Genomic DNA, 13,921 nt, shown 5'->3' on the forward strand with positions numbered 1-13,921 from the left:
TCTCAGATTTTTCTTGTATTTTGGCTGTTTTTCTGCTGTGGACAGCAGTTTTCCCTTAGATCTACTTGATCTTGGTGAGAAACACTTGGAAATCCAAGTGTTTCCTATCAAATTGGTATCAGAGCATCGTTTCGGGACCGCCGGCGGCTGAAATTCTGAAATTTCAGCAAGATCTTCGTCTCCGAAAGAAGATTTTTGTGGATCCGATAGAAGAAAAATGGCCGGAAAGAAGGTGGAAGTATTGGATGTCGGAGGGACTGTGATCGACGAATAATAAAGGTTGGAGGGACTGTATTAGGCTAATGACAGGAGGTTGGAGGGATCATAGTTGGTAAGAGATCGTTGGTCGAAGGGACCATAGTCGACAAGTGATAGTGATCGGGAGGGATTGTAGTGGACAACGACAGTGGTCGGAGGGACCGTAGTCGGTAGGTGATGATGGTCAAAGTCTTAGAAGTAGACTTGACAGTGGTGACTGGATGGAGATCCGACGATGATGATTGAGCGGAAGTTTTACAATGATGGTCGAGTAGTGAGGGTTTGCCGGCATTAGTGTCTAGGTGGAGCTCCGTGATTCTTTAAACCTTATAGCTCTCTTGATCTTTAACCTAATGTCCAACATACAGCCAAACATGATTTTCTCTGCACAACCTGTACCGATCGTCCCGGACGATCCGACTTCGTCCGGACGAACTTGGAGCAAAAACTGATATTACACTTCTCATCTAAGAAGAAGTAATATATTTATAGTTTTTTTAGAGCGGCATGCTCCATGAATATAGAGAAGATCAAGGGGAAATTTAGAGTGCTCCATCAGATTGCTCAGACGGATTACTTCAATCATAGCGTGTTCACACAACATTTAAGTGTCTTAATGATTTTAGAACTAAGCTATCATTTGGCTTTTTGGATTTGTCTCATCGAGCAGCTCGATTTGACTATAAACATGTTATATTTGAATATCATTTTATGATTCAATTTATGCTTTGAATATTTGAAATAAGTTATATTCCCTTGATTTGGGCCCATTTGAGCTCGGATTTGACCTATTTTGGTGTCCTCGAATTCATCTTACTGAGACATTCAATTTGATTATAAATTTATGGAAAATGGAGTTCAGTGTCCCACATTTAATTTCTAAAGTTTCACTTGAATATGCCTCGAGATTTGTGCTCGATCAAGATGATGTTGATGACTTATCAACCTTTGATAAGTGCACTTTGGCCTTCCATAAATACACTTTCGACCCTTCTTGTCTCAAGAAATATTGAGGTTCACACACTCGAAGATGGTCTAACACCTTGTTTTTATCCTAGAGAAATTCTATATTAATATTATAATGAAGAAGTACTTGGTGAGGGTTTAGGCTAATAAAAATCATTAAAATAAGAATGTTAAATTTAGACTTTATTTGAGACGTCTCTTTTACTGCTTATTAAAAAATTATAAAATTATATTAAAATTTTATTTTAAGCAGTAAAAAAATCGTTTTAAAAAAATTTAATTGATTGATAATTTTTGTTTTAAAATATAGCAAACCTTTCTCAGATGTCGCGTCACTCCGCCACATAATGCCATTATTCTTTATATAATTGCTGTATAATCCCCGGAGCTCCAAGCACTCGCCACCTGTCATCCATGCTAGATTCCCGAAGCCCGTGCGCTCCATTCGCTTTCCCTCCGTAATCTCCCCGCTGTTCTCACCGTGTCGCAAATGCACAGCGTCTGCTTGCTGGTCGGGAATCAAAATCTCTTATCTATAAAGTCGGCGCAATACTGCCATTTATCCAGATTTTGTTCAAGGGCTTGATCGTTTTCGATCGCCATTGCTAAGCTGGTCGCGTTCTGTTTCTTTTACTCCACGTGATTCCGCACTTCCGCTTCTTGTTCTCTGTTTCACTATCGCTTTGTAGGGTTTTGTTTTTCTTGTTTGGTTTGTTGGATGGCAGCACAGCACAAATGCTGCGAGACTAGCTTCTTTATTAACCTGGTGGTCGTCGTGCTGCTAGTGCTCTTTGCGGGGCTAATGTCCGGGCTAACCCTCGGCCTTATGTCACTAAGCCTTGTCGATCTCGAGGTATTGGCAAAATCAGGCACCCCGAAGGACCGCAAGCATGCTGGTAATAAATGAACTTTGTCGCATTCCTCCTTCTTAGATAGTTACTGCAAATGGATTTGTTCCGTAACAGTAACAGTTTCGCCGGATGGCATTTTGTTTGGTAGCGATGGAATAAAGATTTAGTGTCTGATGTGGCTGTTTTTTCACAACTTTATTTTTCTATAACATTTTGTTTTCTAGAGATTTCTGTCATAGTTAGAATTAACTTTTTACAAAGCTTGAATGTGGTAACTGTAAGGGGGTCTTTGTCTGTAAGTAGGATTTAGTAAATCTTACAAATTCAGATTACTAAATTTTATGTGGGTTAAATCTTGAAATCTATTTGGTATAATGTGTTAAATCTAATTAAAACTCAGTTAATTATTTTGACACTTATTTCAGAATTTAAGGATTTACATTATTGTAAAATTTTACTATGCCTAGTTGGTCTATATAAATTTAAACTAAACTAATATAATTATAGTTATTGTAAAATGACATTTTTTATTAATTATTAATTTGTAAGTCATTAAACTAATTAGACATAATAGCTTCTATTTAATCAAATTAATTTGTACAGTTAGATGCAGTCACTTCAAACAAACTCATGTCCGTAGTTAGAAAAGGTTTTTCCAAAACTTAGGGGATGGTAGTCACTTAAAACTACATTTGGACCAAGATCTCTGTTGGTTTACTAATTGAGGCCAGAATGAAAAGAAGGAAGTTTATAATTTGGGGAAATATTTCATTTTGCCTTGCTAAACCAGACCCATCTATCACTAACTTCCAAAGCTGTCAACAGCTACATAATCAATAAATGTAAATGGTTTCCATCTGACTAAATGCTTAGCCTTTCTAGGTATAAGTTGATTGAAAGCCTTCAATTACTCGGGGAAGTAATAGGATTTTTGTGTTCCTACATTCTGGATGAGTTTTTTTTTTTTTTTCCATGATATACAGATGTCTAATTATATATTTGATCCTATTTACCATAAAATGTGTTAATCTAAATAGACAAAGTCTTGAACGCCTTAAAAAAAAAACAAAAACTGGTTCTTCAAACTAATCTTTTGATTTGTGAAGGTTATTATTTTTGTTCCTGTAAAGAAAATAATTGATTGTTTTATACTTTGTCGCAGAAAGGATAATGCCTGTTGTTAAAAAACAACACTTGTTGTTGTGCACTCTTCTCATTTGCAATGCCGCAGCTATGGAGGTAAGATTTTACAACTCTAGTCTCGTTATCTTTTGCCATATTAGGTGATTTATATCGAATGTTTATTTTTCTTTCCTGCATTAGGCTCTTCCAATTTTTCTTGACAGTTTGGTTTCAGCTTGGGGTGCAATATTAATTTCTGTCACTTTGATACTACTATTTGGTGAGGTAAGCCACCCTGATTTGTGTTCTCTTCATTTGAAGAACATTATTGTTAATAATCATTTATATTTGTATTTGTTTCCTTTTGTGCTAACACTTGCTTATTTGATGTTCCTGCAATCTCAGATTATTCCACAGTCTGTATGCTCTCGATATGGTTTAGCAATTGGAGCAGCACTGGCACCTGTGGTTCGTATACTCATATGTATCTGCTTTCCTATTGCATATCCTATCAGCAAGGTCAGTTTCTTTTTCACCTTTGTCACATTTATAGTCTATTAAGATAGTATTACATAGGGGTGTCAATAGTGGATCCGACCGAAAACCCGACCCGAACCCGATCCAAAAATTTCGGGTTTGGGTTGACCCGAACCCGAAGCGGGTCGGGTTCTTGTCCGGAAAACCGACCCATTTGCAAAATCGGGTATGTTTCAGGTTCAGGTTTACCCGGGAATGACCCTGAAACCCAGCTGCCCTGCTGCCCCGCTTGCCCTGCCTGCCCCACGGCCCTGTTGCCCCAATGCCAGCTGCCCTTCCAGCCCCACAATTTGCCTGCCTGCTCGACCCGAACCCGACCCTTGACTCGAAATTGACACCCCTAGTATTACAGGATGTTTTCACATGCTTACGTAATGATGAATTGATTATGATATGTTATGAACAAAACTAATTAATTTTTTATTCCAACCTCAGTTGCTGGACTATATTCTTGGAAACGGCCATGCCGCTCTTTTTCGGAGAGCTGAGTTAAAGACCCTTGTTAGTTTGCATGGCAATGAGGTCAGTTAATGCTTCTTTTAATTTAAAATAAAAAATGAAAATAAAAGTTCAGCCTTTTCTATTGTTCTGTAGAAAACATTTTGAGATTTTTCATTGCCAGACGCTTAGGGAACCTGTCAACAAGGAATGCGTTCTCCTTAATATATTAAATGCATTAAATAGGCTACTCATGTTTATTTCATATTTCTAATACATAATCTAGTTCTATAAGGTACTGTCAATTAAGCTAAAAAACTGTAGGCTTCTATAAAAAGGAAAATCAGTTCCACTTTGGAATATTATGTTGGATGTGTTAGGTTCTAGGATTTTAAATGCATATTTACAGTGAGATGCACAGAATCAGGCAACGCACTAAATTTTGCAATTCATAAATTTAAAATTTTAACAATTATTCATCACTCATGATAAAAATTGAAATGTAAAGAGATTCAATACCATTTGACACGCATATCTATAGAATGAAATGTGGTCAGGGGTATATGCTGGCAATTTATTTGGCATTATTAACTTGGGCGTGTTGCAACACCCAATTTTTTGCACCCAATCTTGATCATCCTCCAAAGGTTTTTATGTTCGACTATCTTTCACTTCCTAGCTAGCTAGCTCAAGGAATATTAGGTTTGATTGTGTTGGACCACTTCTATCTTTATGACACCTGCTTGTTATCTCACTTTTGTCTTCCTGACATCAACTTGCTGCCTTGCTTCTATTTTCTCGTCCCCAGCTTGCTATCTTGTCGATATTTGCCACTTCTATTTGTTTTCTAGTCATTAAGTTCGTCCATCTATTGCTACTTGATTTGTTTGAAACCTCATGCGTTATCTGGCTAACCCCATTCCAGCGCTAGCTCTCGGTCATCCATTTCCTACCACCTTATGCAACACCAAGATAAAGGACAACAAGGTCATAAATCAAGATATTGCAATAAGATTTAGGTCATTCATCATACATAACTTTCCATGCAAGCCCATTGATTACCCATAATCTCTCAAAAATCATTGAATAATAATTAAGAAGATTAATTTAAGGTCCCTTGATGGGTAGGTGGGTCATACGAGTCAAAGAAGTGGAAATCTTAAAAAATTGCTTGATTTAAGGACCATTCATTTTCTTTATTTTGCCAATCTGAATTTTTATATTTTTAGAAGCTTTAAATTTTATTTTATTTCTTTTATGTTCTTTCATTCTGTCCTAGTAATAATAATGGTATAATAATATTTTATCGGCTTCTAAGGTTTTTCAAAGTTATCCAAGCTTTGAAAAGGCTTGTAAATAGGATATTGCTTTTTTTTTCACTTTTGGATTCGTTGAATAAAATTATTTTTTTCTCAGGCAAATTTTGTGTAGAGAGGCTCGTTGCTTGCTTTACTCGTTGGTGAAGCTTGGTGGGCAATCTCTTAGGGCTTTGGCGACTTATCTTTCTCCACCCTTACTCTTCATTTTTCAAACACAATTATCATATCCTCTGTATAACTTAAATTCTATCTTGCCTCAACCTCAAATACATCCAACATCTTCAAAACTCTCACAAACATTCACCATATCTCTCATGACCTCCTAAAGCTCAAGTTCACAATAATCCTTAGATTTCCTAGCCAAAAGTCCAATATAAAGAGACAATTTTCTCATGTGAGAATCAACTTAAAAATATTACAATTCTTTAACCAGCCATTCAATATTTGTAAAACCCCTATCATCTCAAATATTTGATTTGAAATTTCTCACCATTTTCATCTAAGAAAAACTCACATTTTGATAGCCTCAAATTTTTAGTACTAAATTCGTCCAAACTTTGAATACCTTTTCTATCACCATCCGCATAACCCTTCCAACAACACCCTAAGGAGATATCAATCAAACTGTTTCCTTCATCATAAAGATCCACAAAACCCTTGCACCAGTATACCTTCCTTCATTCGGCTACAACCCACACATCAGTTGACAACCTGCTAGCTAAGGCTATTAAAAAAGGTTCTTATTTGAGTTCGATCATGTTTAGCTCGATAGTAGCTTGATTATATTTCTATGAAAATATGAATATATACATGCATATATTCGTGACCCCATGTATTGGGATAATGGCTTGATGTTATTGTTGTAGTATATGCATATATTCATGTATACTATTATGTGTTTATGCGCCTATATGTGCATATATATTTTACATTTATATTTATATGAATATAGTTTTATATACATGATGCAATGTATATGTTTTAATTTATATATAATTTTCAAGTAGACTTTATGCTTGGGGGGGTCACGTTAACAAGTCATTCACAAATAGAAATTTTAGCTCATCTACTTAACGAGAAATACTTGAGCTCACTTAAGCTCGACTTATTTACACCTAGCCTCCTACTGCCAGCCATCATTGTATATTTAACCATTATTGTCAGCCATATGCGCACTGCCCAATTAATATGCCCTCTTATATTGTCTAAAATTCACCAACCCATACATGTCATTTCCAACATTTTCTAGATGCCCAACTATTAGCAACAATGTATGGTTGCGCTTGTTCATACTCATTGGTCAATATGACCCTAACAAGTGGCATGGAGCCCTCCAAACCCCACTCGTGCCTTTTGGCACTTGCATTACTCAGATCTTGTTGACATGTGCTGATGCTATTATTCAAAAGGTTCCTATTTGTATGGTGTGGGCTTATAAATAGGTCTTTTTCATGTGATTATAAAGATTTGCAATTTGAGCAAATTTTTGTGGTTAAACTACTATATTTTTCCTTCTCCACCATTTTCTTCCTTCTCCTTACTAGGAAAAGAGCAAAACTTTGTAACTTATTTTACTATAGTGGACCTTCCCCATTTTCGCACGATATGTTATGTTTGCTTAAAATTTCATAATAAGATCAAAGGATTTTTTGATTTGATATGGACTCCACCTACCAAAAGGTAACAGTAAGGCGTTGGGTGGTTAGGGTTCAGATGCTATTATCTTTAGAAAAATCGGCTTTGATGCCATATGATGCAGAAATATAATTGTTTAATCCAATTTGATGAGCATCTTTGACGACTACTTTCGTTTTAATCTTGTTATTTCTTTCGCAATGGACTTTGTTTTGCTTGCTTTATTAAGTTCAATCTGAAAGAGGTTTCTGCATCCTTTGAATAACGCCTGGAGGGATAAACCACCATCACACCATGGGATGAGTGTGTCGGGACTCAGGATGCATTGTAGTGGGGAATCTTCTCGGGAGTTGTACAAAAAATGGTTGAGAGAGAACGAGGGAGGATTATATGTTGGATGGGAATCTTCTCATTAGACTTGTAATGCATGAGAGAGGGAGGGTGGGAGGTGGGAATTTTTCATAATTATTATCTGATTAGAAGTCGTAAAACCCCTATTCATAGACATATGGTTGCCTTATATTGCTTAAAAATCATCTTTGTTTATTAAGAGTTTAGGATATTTGTTGTTGGTGATGGTAATCGGAATCATGATAAGCTCAAGATCGAGATGTCTTCTAATTATTATTGCAATGTTTTCTCAGCTACCTATTTATTTGATGTTTTTACCACCAACATAAAAACAGGCTGGAAAAGGAGGGGAGTTGACACATGACGAAACAACAATAATTGCCGGAGCACTGGAACTTACTGAGAAAAATGCAAGAGATGCCATGACTCCTCTTTCTCAGGCTTTTGCAATTGATATCAATGCAAAAATTGGCAGGTCTTATTCTTATTAACATATACAAGTCTTGTGAGTGAAACTTTTCCTTTGCTTGTTGGTAACTATCATTCGTAATTTTTTTCCTTACAGAGATTTGACAGGTATGATTATGGAGAAGGGACATAGCAGAGTGCCAGTTTACTACAATCAACCTTCAAACATAGTTGGGCTTCTTTTGGTGAGTTAATCTATCTATCTGAACTTTTTACTGAGCTTTATGATCAATTTATGTATATGTTTCTGCACTCATTGTTGTGATTAATTATTAGTTTATCGTAGGCCTGTTTGAGATCTCTAGTTATTTTGGCATGTTCCAGATCTGTTTTCCCTTGGAGAGTTTATCTTTGTGGCTCATACCTTAAGCTCTAACTTATTTAATACTTGATTTGATAGCAAAAATCGTGGCTAGCAAGGTTATCAATTTAAAGAACAGCACTAAGGGTTGTTTTTGTTAACATGGAACCTAAATTCCCTTAACAAAATTAGATTTAAATTCAAATCTCTCTCGATAAATCTTAGATTTTGGATAACTCCTGGTTCTTCCAGCCTAAATTGATGTAGATCTTGGTCAAATTTATTATTCTAAAATGAAGTTTTATATCCTTAACTATTTTTACTATATTTTATTTTCTTTTTAAACCAACGGTGTTGTCAAAACCATGCTTTTGAAGCGAAGTGTTTAGCGATGACATGCGACGGTGATGCAAACCACATGCATCACGAAGGGCAGCTAGCTGAAGGAGAACTTGAGCGCCATGTCTACTTCATGACTTCGAAGTAGCAACGAAGAAATGTTGATGAGGAAATGCAAGCCCTAGCCAGTCCTAAGGTTCTAGGAGTAGCATAGACAAAGACCAAAGATAATAGAAATTATAAAAAGAAAGACAAGGAATGGCAGAGAATAACACTGCTTTCCCCTCTCTCAAATCTCTCCTATCAGCTTTTCTTTTTTTTATTTTATCCTTTTTTTTTCTTTACAGTCTATTGCAATACTCAATCATGTGGGAAACAGAATTAGGAGATAATAAGGAAATTTAATTTATTGAAAAAATAGTACAACATAGTTTGAAAGTATAATTATAATTGAAAAATGATATTTCATGTAACTAATGATTGATTTTAAAAGTTAGAGGTTAAATATTTTTTTGTATTTTATTAGTTTAAATTTAATTAATTAATAATTAATTAGGATGCTAATATATAATTATTATGTTTTAATTAATCTAATTAGGATTGATAAAAATTTTTAAATTAGAATTAATAATATTCAATCATGTAAATTAGATACAGTTAAATTAATCTTAATAGTTAATATTAACAAGTAAATTGATTTATTAAAATTTATTTTAGATAGGACTTAAATCCCGAGTAAATAGCAAAATAGTTCATCAAGATGTAACCAAATTTAACATTTGTCATGCCAAATATTTTTAGCATGTAGTTGCCTCAGGATTTACTATATCTGAATTCATAGGATTTTACTAAACCTAATTGAGTTTAATCCTATTTGTAGCCAAACAATCACTTAAGTTGACATCTTCAATAGTACTCAATAGGATGATATGAAGAATGCCTTCTTCTATGGGGATCTAGAAGATAAAATTTTCATGAGCATTCTTCTAGGATTTGAATGAAATGAGGATGGTCATATTAAAGAAGTCTCTAAATGGTCTAAAATAATCACCTAGAGCTTATTTTGAGGGGATTGCTAAAGTTAGGAAAGGAAATGGGTACAAATAAAGTTAAAGGTGATCATGCCCTCCTCATCATACACTCAACCATAAAGGGGTGTTAAATAGTTGAGATAATGCTTGATTAACGAATTTGAGATAAAAGAACTTGAAAAATTAAATTATTTCATTAGAAAAAGCAGGTGTTTTTTATCTTTCAACAAAAAAATGATGTAGATCTTGAAGGATGCTAAAAATTAGGATGCATGCTAGTTGTTACACCTATTATGCCAAATCAGAAATTGGAGGAAGCAAAAGAAGAACCAGTTATTGGTAAGAAAATGTACTAGAGACTGATAGGGAAACTTTTTGACCATTGTTCATAAAAGACTATACATTGTTTATCATGCATAATCTGAAATAGTGACATTCTACATGTTTATTATGAGTTGCATTTCATAAAACAGTTATTCAGGTAAATGATTCATATTTAAAGCTCGAAAGGAATAATGAACTCAGCTTGCAATCCTACGCAAATATAGCTTATAATGGTTCACTAGTGGATAGAAGATCAACATCATGATATTGCGTACTTATTGGTGTAAATCTGATGGCATGGAGGAGCAAAAAGTAGAATGTTGTGACTGGATTCGGTGTTGACTCATAATTTAGATCTAGGGCTCAGAAGATTTTATGAATTATTATGGCTGAACATTATCATCCTAAAAGATTAGGAATCAAGTGAAAAGACCTATGAAGTTGTACTGTAACAACAAATCAATAATAAATATTGCTCATAACCCAACATGATATGATCATACAAAGATATTGAGATTGGCAAACACTTAATCAAGGAAAGTTGGAAAAAGGCTTAATTTGCATGTCTTATGTCCCCTCAAGATGGAAACTGACAAATGTTTTTACAAAAAAAACTAAGTGGATCAAAGTTTCAAGAAATCATGACATTATTCTTTAGCTTTAGGGGGACTCTTGTAGTCGGCATATTCATACCAAAGAAAGTGATCAGGATCCCTTGAATTATTGTCTAGGAAGGAAATTGGGATCCTATTTATTATTGTAAAGGAAGGAAATCAAAAAATTATTTGAACGTAGGAAGCATATTATAAAATTATTGATTTACAATCTAATGGTATATATTCAAAGTAAGAAGGTTATTTATGCAGCTGTATTTTCTTGTTTTGCTGCTGATTAGTTTCCTTATTTTCTTCTTAAATCAGTCTATATATTTCCTTGTGTCAAGTAATTCGAAGAACAAAAAGATTCCTTGTTGTTCTTATTGTTTCCATAATTATGAGTTTAGATCTTTCAATTATACTTTGTAAATCTTGCAACTAAAGTATTTATATAGGCTTTCTATGAGCTTTGATTGCATTATTCATTAGCAAACTTTAAATAACATGTACGTTGTCCAGTTACTTCATTCAAATTCATTATTTTTCATTCAAATTGAATTTAGGCTTATTATTTCTTAAAGTATTTGCTTTTTGAATTTACCTTTTTTTCTGAATGATTTCATGCTTACCATAGATGTTGCTTATTTTATGGCTATGAAACGGAAAATTGGCAATCCAAGTCTATGTTGCTTGAACCCCAAGTATATGAGGTTAATGATGATGATGATTGTGATGTTTCTGTGTTGATTATTTGGTTTTATGTAGGTAAAAGATCTGTTGAACATCAATCCTGCAGATGAGGTTCCAGTAAGAAGTGTTACAATTCGCAAAATTCCAAGGTCTGTTTTTTTTTTTTTTTTGTTAGAGATTGGCATTTGCTCACTTAGTCACTTCATATGCAATTCTCATGTGGAATAACCCCCTGTATTGCTGGCTGGAAATTGTGTTGCCTTGAAACATTCATATCCAAGATTTGATCTACATTTTATTTGTAAGCACCGTCACTGATTCCTGAAATTGTATGCCCATTGAATTCTTAAATTTCACTAGAATTTGAACAGGTTTTATAGTAAGTATTCAATATTTGCATGTAGGTTGCATAGTGATGAACTTATTACAAGTTAATATTGAGTGACTTTTTTTCCATGTCAGATATTTATATCATTTCAGATATATATATATATAATTTTTATGTCTTTTGGTTATGTTTTTGCCATTTTGATTATCACAATTTGCAAATTTGGATGTTAAATTTAATGGTTTATTAAAATAATGGATACTTTCCTCATTATGTGGCATAATCTAATATTTACTGTATTGTAGTAGGTTTTAGCCTACTAAATGACCCATATCTACACGTCCAATCTCCTGCTCAAATTAGCATTCCGCTTCGTTTCATTCCTTAGTCCACAAGCGAGAAATCCCATACACCTCTTCTTCAAGCGGAAGCGAACTCTCTAGGAAAATAATGGACATTTTCCTCATGTGATATAATCTAACCTTTACTGTGCTTTAGTAGGTTTTAGCCGTCTAAATGGCCTACATCTACACGCCCAACCCCCTACTCAAATGAGCATTACACTAAGATTCATTTCATAGTCTACAAGCGAGAAATCCCTTACACTTCACCTTTGTTGGATTCTTAGAAAATAAAACAAAAAAGAAGTCATAATAAGAAAAGGAAAAGGAAAGAGAGGGTGAGGGAAAATGAACAGAGAGAAGAGCCGACGGAAGACAAAAAAAGACAAAGCTGAAAATTACTTTGCTTTCTTGTATGCCATCGTGGTAAACGGTCTTGATGCAGTGCAAGCGTCGTGGTGTTCTAGTGGCGAATTCCATAATGCTAAAAAAATCCTGTTTTTTTTTTCAGAATTGCCTTGTCTCGTATTTCCCACCTTGTAAGTCCATCATATAATTTTTGCAAATCTAACTGCTTATTGTGGAACAGGGTTAAAGAAGACATGCCTCTTTATGATATTCTAAATGAGTTCCAGAAGGGTTACAGCCATATGGCAGTTGTTGTGAAGCTGAAAAGTCCAAATGAGCAGCCTGAGGGCAATATCGACAATGGTAAGTCCAATTAAAGCTTCATTTGGGATGGCTTTCTTGTTTCTTCTTAAAGCAGCTTTTTAGTATAAAAATTAAAAATTTTGTACTAAAAAGTTGCTTTAATTATTGAAAAGCAATAAGAAAGCTGACCCAAAAGAACCCTAAGTTTTGTCCATGGAATTCCCTCTTACCATCCATAGTTTCATTTATCAGAAGCCAATATTCCCATCTGCTAGTAATGTTCAATGCTTTCTTTTGTACAAATAAATCTATTGATTTCTTTCTCTCTCTCTCTGTTCCCTTTTCTGAATCTGTCTTAAAGACGTTCGGGTAGACATTGATACTGACAAGGCCAAGCTAGAGAAAAAAATGACGCCTAAGTTGCCGCCACTACACAAGTGGAAGAGTTGCCCTTCCGGTGCTGGAAGTTTTAACAAAGGGAGCATGAGAGGGAGTACTAAAAAACGGCTTAGAGATAACTTGGCTGATGTTTTGCATATCAATGGCGAGCCTCTGCTAGAATTAAACGAAGATGAGGCCATTGGGATTATAACTATGGAAGATGTAATTGAAGAGCTTTTACAGGTATGAATAGATCATTTTTCCTAAATTTTCATTTTGTTATTCATGAATTGTCTTCCGAAGTAGTATATATAACTTAGTTGTGTATGGTGCTTTGTTCACGCAGGAGGAAATTTATGATGAGACAGATGTACATGAGGATTTATGACAAAGTACTGAGTTTCTGATTGTATTTGATTCTGTTATTGTAATATGCCCATTTCAATGGGTTTGGACCATTATTGTACCGTTGCATTTGTGGAATTTGTAGTAAGAAATGAATTTGATTGTTATGAAGGTGACAAGCACAAGAAGGCTATTTTTTTCAAATACGAAGTGATGGCAACTTTCTTCAGGTTACTCGGATTCGTTCTAAAACATGATGCACATATAGCTTTTCAGTTATAACAAAACTGATCAAATGGCCTTGTTTGGAAATATTTTGAGGGTAAATTAAACAAAATTCAGGAATTTTAACTTTTTGGGGTTGTTTGTAGTACTCACGATTTGATTTAAGTAGGATTTCATAAATTTGCTAAATCCGGATTTCGAAAATCCTGAGGGTCCTAAATCTTAAAACTGTTTGATAACAGTCATGACTCATGATAAATTCTATTATATCTCGTATGATTGTTTGGCTATAAAACGGATTTAATGAGCGGATTCTTCCTCTCTAGAAATCTGACAAAAAAACTTGATTTTATAAATTCGGGATTTACCACATAAAAGCCGAATATTTCATCATAAAAAAGCATGACAATGAGCCAAAAATTCC

The 13,921-nt window shown here is 34.5% G+C and overlaps 1 protein-coding gene across 1 annotated transcript; it reads left to right on the forward strand.

The window, feature by feature from the left end:
- Positions 1 to 1,657: 1,657 nt before the first annotated feature.
- On the forward strand, positions 1,658 to 13,497 carry LOC110107263 (DUF21 domain-containing protein At2g14520). The gene is made up of 11 exons (XM_020837468.2): positions 1,658 to 2,120; positions 3,238 to 3,314; positions 3,399 to 3,482; positions 3,603 to 3,716; positions 4,170 to 4,256; positions 7,813 to 7,952; positions 8,043 to 8,130; positions 11,302 to 11,375; positions 12,485 to 12,606; positions 12,908 to 13,170; positions 13,274 to 13,497. The coding sequence occupies exons 1-11, from the start codon at positions 1,943 to 1,945 to the stop codon at positions 13,313 to 13,315; spliced, it is 1,269 nt and encodes a 422-aa protein (XP_020693127.1). The 5' UTR covers positions 1,658 to 1,942; the 3' UTR covers positions 13,316 to 13,497.
- Positions 13,498 to 13,921: the final 424 nt, after the last annotated feature.

Source organism: Dendrobium catenatum, unplaced genomic scaffold, assembly GCF_001605985.2.
Source record: "Dendrobium catenatum unplaced genomic scaffold, ASM160598v2 fragScaff_scaffold_133, whole genome shotgun sequence".
Taxonomy (NCBI): domain Eukaryota; kingdom Viridiplantae; phylum Streptophyta; class Magnoliopsida; order Asparagales; family Orchidaceae; genus Dendrobium; species Dendrobium catenatum.

What these genes read in the sequence shown, in the direction of transcription:
- LOC110107263 (XM_020837468.2), top strand. Translation starts at nt 1,943, where the DNA reads ATGGCAGCACAGCACAAATGCTGCGAGACTAGCTTCTTTATTAACCTG. An exon ending in TGATACTACTATTTGGTGAG is followed by an intron (nt 3,483 to 3,602) that starts GTAAGCCACCCT and finishes CTGCAATCTCAG; the next exon opens with ATTATTCCACAGTCTGTATG. An exon ending in TAATTGAAGAGCTTTTACAG is followed by an intron (nt 13,171 to 13,273) that starts GTATGAATAGAT and finishes TTGTTCACGCAG; the next exon opens with GAGGAAATTTATGATGAGAC.